This window comes from Microtus pennsylvanicus, chromosome 9 (genome assembly GCF_037038515.1).
Source record: "Microtus pennsylvanicus isolate mMicPen1 chromosome 9, mMicPen1.hap1, whole genome shotgun sequence".
In the NCBI taxonomy this organism is placed as follows: domain Eukaryota; kingdom Metazoa; phylum Chordata; class Mammalia; order Rodentia; family Cricetidae; genus Microtus; species Microtus pennsylvanicus.
The window spans coordinates 82,767,657-82,778,336 of record NC_134587.1 but is presented as its reverse complement, the minus strand read 5'-3'; the positions used below and the strand labels follow the sequence as shown (position 1 = coordinate 82,778,336).

Here is a 10,680-nt window from a genome sequence, read left to right as displayed (position 1 = left end):
TATTCTTCCAGAGGACCCGAGGTTGATTCCCAGCATCCCCATGGTGACTATCATCTGTAACTCCAGGTTGAAGGGGTGAGATGCCTCTGATCTCCACAGGCATTGGCGCTCAAACACATGCTCCACACAGTCACACAATTAAAACATAGTTAAATAATCACATTTTTCTGACACTGCCTTACTCAGTGAAAACATCCAGGGAAATCACGAGACCCTGCCTTTGTGAAATAACCATCTTAAGTCCTGATGCTCATGCTCAGGAACTGGATGCCTCCACGTTAGAAGCAGAATCGACAAGATCCATGAAAACGCATTGGAAGACACATGTCATCCTGTTCTCATTCCTGATTAGACTTCATTCACAAGTGTTCTTTAAAATGTGTCTGCAGAGCCCGGTGGTGGTGATGCACACTTTTAATCACAGCACTCGGGAGGCAGAGGCAGGTGGATCTCTGTGACTTCGAGCTACAGAACTAGTTCCAGAGAAACCCTGTCTTGAAAAAAGCAAAAGCGAACAAAAAACAAAAGACCACCAAAGACATCAGTTAGACAGTTCAAGATCTCCTGAGTATATTGGGAGCATGCGGACCCTGGGGGAGGGTTGAAGGAGAGAGGGGAGAGGAAGGGAGGGGAGCAGAGAAAAATGTAGAGCTCAATAAAAATAAAAAAAAAAGTTCAAAATAAATTATGTCTGCAGTCTGATTTCTAGTTCTGAGGAACCAAGACTACATTCATCCTCTCATTTCCCAATTATATGATATATATTCATATATAATCATATATTCAACATTACCATTTCATCATTTTTGTTTCTCGTTACATTTTGTCTATTTAGTTGCGCAGGAGCCATAACCATGTGGCACAGTATGCATGTGGATGTCAGAGGACAATCTCTCTTTCCACTCTGTGGGGTCCAGGAATTGAACTCAGGTTGTCAAGCTTGGCAGCAAGTGCCTTGATCTCCCAGTCATCAGATGACCCCATCATTATTCAACTTAAATACAACTCCTTCCACTGAACGTATGTTGAAAGCTACATTGCCGCAAAAGCATTGAGGCTTTATTGAATTAATTAAATAAATGTTTTGTAAAGTCTTAATCTTATTTTCTGGTCTCTGGAGATCTTAGGTTTCACACCCAGGAAGATGAATAGCTAACAGTAGCATTTTAGGAATGCATTTGAGGGAGACCGACAGTAAGTGAATCTGAATTCATGTCTCCAATTGGAATACAAAGAGAAAATATAGGTTTAACTGTTCCTCGGAAGGTAAGGTCAAAGAAACTATAAATGAGGGATTGCTCTGTCACATTGTAGAATGATACTTGGCCACAGCCACAGTCAACGAAGACTCCAACGTTGTACATTTGCTTTCTCAGAGAGATCTTTCTTAAAGGGGGAAAGACCCAGAAGGTGTACTCTGCCCCCATCATGGACCCCATGAGCAGGTACTTATCTCCAGAAGCCTGGGGTACATTGTTCTTTCTCTCTATACAGTCACAGATGCCCAACTGCCACTGCATTGCCTGTCCCACAGATACCTCCCAGTAATGCCTCCCTGAGCTGAAGCTCCCTACACCCAACACGGAAGCACTGAAGTCCAATCTCCCAGGGGTGTCGCACAACCTCTGTGGTATAGCTCCAAATCCAACGCTTCTCAAGTCCTCAGATAAGACGAGGGAAGGATGAGCGGTGTCTGGGTCCAAAGTTACATGTCCTGCAGGAAGAGAACTTCAGTTACTCAATCTTAGGGTTCAGCAAAATGATGTCACTGTTCCTAACAGGTAGCAGCTTCTGAACAAGTGACATATGAAAGAGGCAATTTAGGAGACCCTGAAATAGAGACATGAAGCTGTACCTCAAAAGATGGGCAATACGGGGGAGGATTATAGTGACAGAATATTCTTCTTGTTATTGTTTTTGTTTTTCGAGACAGGGTTTCTCTGTGGCTTTGGAGCGTGTCCTGGAACTAGCCCTTGTAGACCAGGCTGGCCTCGAACTCACAGAGATCCGCCTGCCTCTGCCTCCCGAGTGCTGGGATTAAAGGCGTGCGCCACCACCACCCTTCAGTATTTCTTATTTCTAACGTTGAACTCAGCGGTACATCTATGGTGTGACAATGGTCCCCAGAGGCTTCTATGTTTGAACACTTGGTCCTCAGTTGGTAGACCTCTTGGGGAAGGATTAGGAGGTGTGGCTCTGCCTGAGGAGATGTGTGACTGATGGTGGGTTTGGAAGTGTCAGAAGAATCGTGCCTTTCACATTGTGCTCTGCTCCAGCCTCCTTTGGCCTGCTGCCTCTGCCCTGCCGTCATGAATTCAAATCCCTTAAACCATAGCCTCAAATAAATAAACTCTTTCTTCTATGAGTTGCCATGGTCAACAGAAAGCTTAACTGGCACAAGGCTTCTTAAATTCCTTTTTTTTTCCTTTTCTTTTTTGTTTTCGGTTTGAGACAGGGGCTCATTCTCTTAACCTCAGTGAGTAAAACAGCCCCACTTCACAATATTAGTGCAGCCACATTGCCCAGCTTAAGTTGCAGGTTTTCACAGGTTCTTTTTTTTAAAATATTTATTTATTTATTATGTATACAATATTCTGTCTGTGTGTATGTCCGTAGGCCAGAAGAGGGCACCAGACCTCATTACAGATGGTTGTGAGCCACCATGTGGTTGCCAGGAACTGAACTCAGGACCTCTGGAAGAGCAGGCAATGCTCCCAACCACTGAGCCATCTCTCCAGCCCCCTCACAGGTTCTTAATACCCCCAGAAGACTAGCAAAAACAATGAAAGTAAGTTTCCTCTAGAAAAAAAAAATACCTTTATTCCTGGCCTCAAGAGGTAAAATCTCAAGAACAACAACAAAAAGTCCCACTGTTAAAAAGCAGTAAATAGCTGGGTGGTGGTGGCACACACCTTTAATTCCAGCACTTGGGGGGCAGAGGCAGGCGGATCTTTGCGAGTTTGAGGCCAACCCAGTCTACAAGAGCTAGTTCCAGGACAGGTTCCAAAGCTACAGAAAATCCTGTCTCGAAAAACCAAAATAAAACAAAACAGTAAATAACACATTTACAAAATACAAAACTTGTGCAGAGGGTGACCAAAAAATAAAAAATAAAATCTGTCAGGAACATTCAATAAAAAAAACCCTTTTAATTAATTGGACATTATTTAAAACAAACTACAATTTAGTGGGAAAGCATTAGATGAAGGAATTACTAGATGTAGAGCCTAAAATAACTGTACTTTATATGTTTGAGGAAAAGTAAACTGTAAACACACATCCATACAATAGGCAGCAGGAGCTGTCGCTCAGTGGTGAAGCAGGGACTTAGCCCACAGGTTGGAGTTCAACCCCCAGCACCATACCCTAAGAGTGTCCACAGCATCTAGAAAGCTTAGTTGCAAACATAAATGGGGTATACCAGGTTCATGGATAGAGGCCCACTTACTTTGTAGCCTTAGCAGTGCTTTGTCCATCCTTATCACCAGGGATGAGCTCAGGTCTGTGATCTGAGCTGGCTTTAGGTTCTGAAGCAACAGAGACTCACTCCTAAGGAAAAAGACAAGGTTGGTCCTGGCTGTTCTCAAAGGATGGGCCCTATTAACTTTCATCCATAGATACGACCTCATTTCATGCTACAACGAGCATCCCCATCCCCTGTGTGTCCAAGACATCAGGCCTGTTTCTCGCCCAATTGTTTCCAGAAACTCACCTTTCTAACCAGAGTTTTGCATCCTATGGGGGAAAAAGAGACAAGGTTACTACTGGACATTTGAGTCTAAGTGTTTGTAAATCATTTTCGAGATGCTTAAAAGTAGAGCCCTATTTGTGTGTCTTTGAGTATGCGCACATGGGCAAGGGTGTGAGTTTAGTAAAGCAGTAGGCTCTTTCTCTCTCTCTCTCTCTCTTCTCTTCTCTTCTCTCTCTCTCTCTCTCTCTCTCTCTCTCTCTCTCTCTCTCTCTCTCTCCCACACACACACACAGACACAAGCCAGAAAAAAATAATTTTGCTCTATTCCAAAGAGAAACATCACCTGTACCTCGCCCTGGCCCCTTATTCAGAACACTCTTCTCTTAAATGGTACCCATATATTTGTTTTCTGTTGCTGGGGGAGTAAGACTTGGGCAGAGCAGATGGAGGGTCACTAGGCCAAGAGAGCAGTTGGAGCCAAGCCAGGAGCTGAACTTAACTGGGTCACACCTGCTCACGTTGTTCGGAAATAGGCTCGGCTCTGTAATTGAACTATATCCTTAGGGGTTATCTATGGAGGCTTTTCAGTGGATTGTTTTATTATTTATTTTAAAGTACTTTTAATGTTTTAAATATTATGAATTGGGGTTAGGTCTACAGCTAAGTAGTGTTTGTCTAGTAGCTCAAGTCTGACTACTTCCACTAAAAATATATATAAATACTGTGAATGAGCATCCAAGCTTTTCAGATATGTGCCTGAAGAACAGGGGAATATAAATAGAGTTTAAAAGGCTTTAACTGACTATTGTTCTTTAGTAGCTAGCTTCTTAAAAAGATAATGCATGCGGCTGTATAACATTTTAAATACTTAGTCCATTCAGGCTGTACTAAAAACCCTAGCTGGAATAGCTTGTTACAATAGGATGTTTTTTCTTTTTGGTTTTTCAAAACAGGGTTTCTCTGTAGCTTTGGAGCCTGTCCTGGAACTTGCTCTGTAGACCTCGAACTCACACAGAGATCTGTCTGCCTCTGCTTCACTAGTGCTGGGATTAAAGGCATGCGCCACCACCACCCAGCTTTAATGGGAATTTTTATCACATACCCTGGAGGCTGCTAATTCACAGATTTGGTCCTAGTGAGGTAGCTTTCATCTCACAGGGTGAAACCAACGGGGGGAGGGGGGAGGAGAGTCTATGATAGACCTTCTAATACAGTCACTAATCCATTTAGGAGAGCGCCACCCTACACACCAGTCACCTGAGGATTCTATCTCTCACACCCTTGCCCCTGCAGATAAGAATTTTGATGTATTCACCACACGCATGCACACACAAAACAGAGATTATAGCCTACCCCCCCATTCCCAGGTTACATGTCTTTACTATGTAGAGGGCTTTTGTCTTTTGACAGTGTTTTTGAATGTTAAGATACATGTCAATTATTTTCTAAAACCCAAAGGAAAAGCCATTGTACATTACTCCTTGCCAATTTGATATTTTAAATACAATGTCTGGAGATACATTGTACTTTTTCCATAGAGTATTCTATTGGATGGGAGAAAGAGAGGCACATCTCAGTTCATACTTACTGTTTCATTTCATTGTTTTAGAAGTAAGATCTTACACGGAGGCCCTGGCTAGCCTGTAACTCACAGCAATCCCCCTGCCTCATCCTCCCAAGCATTGGCATGGCATGAGTCACCGTGCCTGGCTTTCAAACTCACTCTGATAAATTTTTAAGGAGGTAAATCACTTTACAAAACAGTTGTCTGTCACACCAGGATACACTGTGGGAACCATGACACGTGGGTGTCTGGTGTGGGATGCTTCAGAGAGCAAGTCTGGCTCCTCAAACATTTGTCTGACGGTAGAATTGGTCCAAGTTCACTCCTCTAACATTCTGAAACATACCTAGAGGGAGCATCAACCACACACACACACACACACACACACACGAGAGAGAGAGAGAGAGAGAGAGAGAGAGAGAGAGAGAGAGAGAGAGAGAGAAACAAAGACAGACAGACAGACAGACAGACAGAGAGGTTCAGGGATCCTTTCAAAGGAGGGAAATGCATAAATGCCAGAAGCAGTGAATAAGAAAACATTTCCTGGACCCAGCAGGCCGGTTGCACACAGGAACTCACAGCAGGTGTGACAGCATCTACAAAGCCTGGGCAAGCCCACGCTAGACCAAATCCAAGCACGGAGAGGTCACCTGGGCTCAGGCTCTTACCCCTAGTCGTGAAATTATTAGAAACTGGTAGCTGCTGGGAGAGTTTTCTTTAAGACTGTAGCCCCTGGTAAGGCAGCTGCTCTCCAATGGAAGAACACACAGAAGAATATTTGGGCAGCAAAAACTGATCCTGAAGGATTTTTAAAAAGGAGAAAGATGGCTGGGAAGGGGTGGATCTGGAAAGAGTGTGGTGACCATGAATATGATCAAGCACATTATATTGAACTCGCTATTTTTTTTTTCTGAGATAAGGTCTCACTATGTAGCCTTTGCTATCCTGGAACTGGCTATGTAGATCAGACTGGCCTGAACTCAGAGAACCACTAGCTTCAAAGGAATCATTTTTAATAAAAAGAAACGCAATATATCATCATTATCTCTTGTCACACCCTTGTACAGTAAAACACCAGGGCTTACTTCTATCATCTATCAATCATCTATGTTTTGACCTAGAGCTCAATACCCGTCAGTCAATCTCTCTGGCCATCTTCCTTTCCAGCTTTCCTCCAGTCTTTGTTAATCACCCTCTGTCAACTTCTATGACATCAATTCAAGTTCTACATATGAATGGGAATCTCATGGCGCTTTCTTTTGTATTCTTGACTTACACTTAACATAAGGACTCCAAGTTTATCATTTTTATGACTGAACAGTATTCCGCACATGAGGTATTTGCACCACCTTTCTATCTCCAATCCTAGCACTGTAAGTTTTCTTGGGACACTGATTTCATTCCCTTCAGACATATGCCCGAAGTGGGATTGAGGAAGCTCAGTACTGCTCTCCATATGGCTGTACTGACTTAACTTTCCCTCCAACTGCATTCCTGATGCTTTCTGCATGTGGACAATAGCCGCTTAGTCTTCACATTGGGTGGAAGACCACTGGCCCCAGCATTCTGGAAGTGACCCTCAGTGAATTCTGTCCCCTCTTCGGCTCTTAAGAAAGGGTTTCCTCCAGGCTTACCTGGAGCAATGCTCCAGCAGGTTCCCCCCACTTCTTCTCCAGTTCCGTAATGGTCTTCTGCAGGCTGCGGAGGTGCTTCTGAACCGAGACTGCGTTCGCCTTCAGTTTGCTCTTGTTCTTTCTCCCCAGGTGGCTGAGTTTCTGTAGATGGCATCTCCTCATTACCATACGGCAAGTTGTACCTTTTCTCATTTACTAATTCAACCTTGTCCTGTAATCTGCTTTCCTCCCAGGAGTAGACACGGTCAGCTAAGGCCATGTTTCTATGTGAAACAGGCTGCCCTTTTAAGAGAATTGCAAGGCAGGAGGTGCTGGCAGCACATTGTGTAATTCCAGCATTTGAAAGGTGGGGACAAGAGGCAGGAAGATGATGAATTCAGGCCAGTCAGGACTACAGAGTGAGATTTCATTACAAACAAATAATTGGCAAGTTATCCCTTGTTTAATATGATAAAGTAAGCATTTGTCCATGTAATCTAATTACTCAGATTAACAAACATGGCACCCAAAACACACCCACCTTCTTTCTGGTACAACATTGTGTTTAGAAGTTCAATGTTTCACCACTAATTAAAATGATAAGTTAGGGCAAGGTATCCCTTTAATTCCAGCACTCAGGGACAGAGGCAGGTGGGTGTGTTTCTGTCAGTTCAAGGCCAGCCTATCTACAAAGTAAGTTCCAGGCCAGCTAGGGCTACAGAGTGAGACACTGTCTCAAAAACATTTTTTCTTTGTTTTGGTTTTAAAGAGAGGATCTCATTACATAGCCCTGGCTGTCCTGTAACTCACTCTGTAGACCCGGCTGACCTCAAACTCGCAGAGACCTGCCTGCCGCGGCCTCCCAAGTGTGCTACCATGCCTGGCTACTCAAAAGCAAATTTTATACTTTCATCAGTAATTAATGAGGATGCGTATACAATTAGGCTACTGATAACTGGTTTTCTTTTTTGGTTTTTCAAAATAGGGTTTCTCTGTAGCTTTTGGAACCTGTCCTGGAACTTGCTTTGTAGAGCAGGCTGGCCTCGAACTCAGAGATCGCCCCGTCTCTGCCTCCCAAGTGCTGGGATTAAAGGAGGGCGACACCTCCACCTGACCTGGTTTTCTTTATTTATCCTCAAAAATGTATCAGGTCCCACCTCATCTCATTAGCACATGGTTGTATTAATTAGGAAAAAAAAAACCAACATTAGATTTTTATTCCTTATTGGGCAACTTGTTTCTGTCTTGGAGAATTCTTCACTGACACACAGAGTCATGCTATCCTTGAGTAGTATTCTCTAGTACAGCTGCCGCCCAGCTGATGAAGCAAGGCTCATGTAGAACGCTGTAGGTTACATTTAATCTCCTGTCGCCATTAAGGAGCACAACGGTAGTAACGACGCCTGCTATTTATGGATGGCTTAAAAACGTCCAGGGCCCCATCTAAGGGCTCTCTGTAGATGATCTCACTCAAAACTCACAGCAGTGTTATGAATTAGAGGCCATTGCTGTTTCCTCTTCACAGCCAAAGAAATTGGGTTAGTCATTGAGCTGCACAGGCCCAAGGCTACCTAAAAGCTAGTAACTACTAGAACCCAAATAAGAGCCCCAGGAACCTGTCTTCTGAGGTTAACCCTCAATATGGCTCTGGACAGAAACAATATTAGTGCTGTCTTAGTCATGGATGCAAGTATATTAGCAGTGTAATATGAGATAATGATTATATACAATAATGTACATGTCTATTTTAGCTTCCTTGCTTTTCTATATGTATATGTGTGTGTGGGTGTGTGCACGCGCGTGCGCGCGCGTTTGGACAGAGGCATATAAAAGAATTGCAAGTATGTAAACACACTCTGCTCGCACGTGGCTGTCCCTGAATTGTTTATTTGGGAATGGATACACTGCTTCGGCATTACTTCTAGAATATTCTCTTACCTGTAGCATTTCCTGGGACTTGTGACTGAACTCAGCATTAAACTTCCTCAGTAGGTTCTGATGAGGTTCTTTCACATCCAGGTCAAGTGTGCAGGCTGACAGTCTCAGAAAGGGCCGCCCCATCTCTTCAGCCAGTAACAGGAATCTCATCTTATACTCAGCCCTGATCATCTCTTTAAACCTCTGCTCTTCTTCCTTTCTCAAATGCAGATGTGACAGATCTCAGGTTAAACAGGATAAACCGACAATTGTGAACCCCCTTCTTTTGCCAGGACACAACCACAAAAAGGATTCCGTTCAGATTCACCAGTATATCAACAGAATCATAAACTCAACACCCTTATCAGGCAGCTCACAACTGTGTCTGGCTCTCGTTCTAGGGAATCCAGTGCCCACTTCTGACCTCCTTTGGTACCAAACTTACTTGCTCAAACATATTTGTAAATGAATACAAACCTTAAAATTAATCCTTAAATATGATAAGGCTAAAAATAAATCTTAAAGAAATTAGCTTCCTTTCCTTTAGGGATTCCAAGTACTTTTTTTCTGCTCTGCTATCTTTTCCTTTTTCTTTCCAAGACAGGGTTTCTCTGTAGCTTTGGAGCCTGTCCTGGAACTAACTCTTGCAGACCAGGTTGCCTCTGCCTCCTGTGGGCTGGGATTAGAGGTGTGTGCTACCACCGCCTGGCTCTGCCTTTTTGTTGTTGTTGTTGTTGTTTTTAGTTTGTTGATATTGTATTACCTAATTTCTATCATTATTGATAGGTTCCCTCTCCCCAACATCAGGATAAATCTCACCTGAAGCATTACCACTCTCTCTTGTTCATCAGCCAGTAAGTTTTTAACTACTTCCAGCTTCTCCCGCAGTATAACCAGTGTTTCCTGGAGTAACTTCTACAGAGAAATAGATCACAGAATTGCAGGTAAGTTTCTTGTGTGAGAACAGGGAGGATTCCCTTTTACTCCCTGCCCTCCCCCGACAGGGTTTCTCTGTGTAGCCCTGGCTGTCCTGGAACTCACAGAGATCCCCTGTCTCTGCCCCCTAATGCTGAGATTAAAGGCATGTACCATCACCACCCTGATGATCTGAGGATTCTTATGGGGGTGGGGGTCGCAGAGTCGGAAGACACTAAAACAATATTAGTAGCATCAACCACGTATTTTCTTTGGACTTAATATAGAAAGTTTAGTTTGTTGTGGTATTTCTTAACTCCTAGGGATTGTTTCTGGAATGCCAGTGTATCTGTTCAACCAATCAATCAATCACTCATTCATTCATTCAGGAGGCAGCCAGACTCCTTTAGATTTCCCTTACCCTGTAATACTCAGCAGCTTCCTGTATCCCATATACCGCATGCTGCTTGTGCTCGGGAGCCTGGACACATTTGCTGCAGACTGTGGTTTGGTCATCGTCACAGAAGAGCTGCAACGGCTGCAGGTGTGTTCCACAGTGGGCCTCCTCTGCGATGCTGGGCAGTAACTGGGGCTTGGGCGTCTGGGACATCCTGGTCAGTGCTGCTAGATGAATACCGGCCTGTTTGTTCCTGATGGGGACCCCTTCCCTGCTGATAAACAGGAGGAGACAGGCTGATGTGTCAAGCTGAAGCAGGCCCACTTGGTAACGGGCAGGACACTGGAGCAGAATCGGACTAGTTTTTCAGTCGCCGCCTGCTGAGGGAGGAAGGAGACAGAGTTATGGCATTATTCCTGCTTGGATAGGCTCAGGTCTTGCGACAATCCAGCGGTAGGTTTGAAGACTAACTGGAAGCAACAGCAGAGCCCATTTCTCTACAAGTCAACAGAAGTCAACTGTGAATACGATGGCGAGGGACGTAAAATCTCAGTTGAAGCAAAGTCACATACTCGCGCAGATT

At 43.9% G+C, this 10,680-nt stretch overlaps 1 protein-coding gene across 1 annotated transcript; it reads right to left on the bottom strand.

Moving 5' to 3' along the window:
- Window positions 1-1,062: 1,062 nt before the first annotated feature.
- On the bottom strand, window positions 1,063-10,310 carry Triml2 (tripartite motif family like 2). Its single transcript, XM_075984540.1, has 7 exons — window positions 10,122-10,310; window positions 9,605-9,700; window positions 8,807-9,001; window positions 6,890-7,030; window positions 3,713-3,735; window positions 3,449-3,549; window positions 1,063-1,714 (listed from the first exon to the last, which is right to left on the bottom strand). The coding sequence occupies exons 1-7, from the start codon at window positions 10,308-10,310 to the stop codon at window positions 1,167-1,169; spliced, it is 1,293 nt and encodes a 430-aa protein (XP_075840655.1). The 3' UTR covers window positions 1,063-1,166.
- Between the last annotated feature and the right edge of the window lie 370 nt (window positions 10,311-10,680).

What these genes read in the sequence shown, in the direction of transcription:
- Triml2 (XM_075984540.1), bottom strand. Translation starts at nt 10,310, where the DNA reads ATGTCCCAGACGCCCAAGCCCCAGTTACTGCCCAGCATCGCAGAGGAG. An exon ending in AAGCTGCTGAGTATTACAGG is followed by an intron (nt 9,701 to 10,121) that starts GTAAGGGAAATC and finishes ATTTCTCTGTAG; the next exon opens with AAGTTACTCCAGGAAACACT. An exon ending in CTGCTGGAGCATTGCTCCAG is followed by an intron (nt 3,736 to 6,889) that starts GTAAGCCTGGAG and finishes TTTCCCCCATAG; the next exon opens with GATGCAAAACTCTGGTTAGA.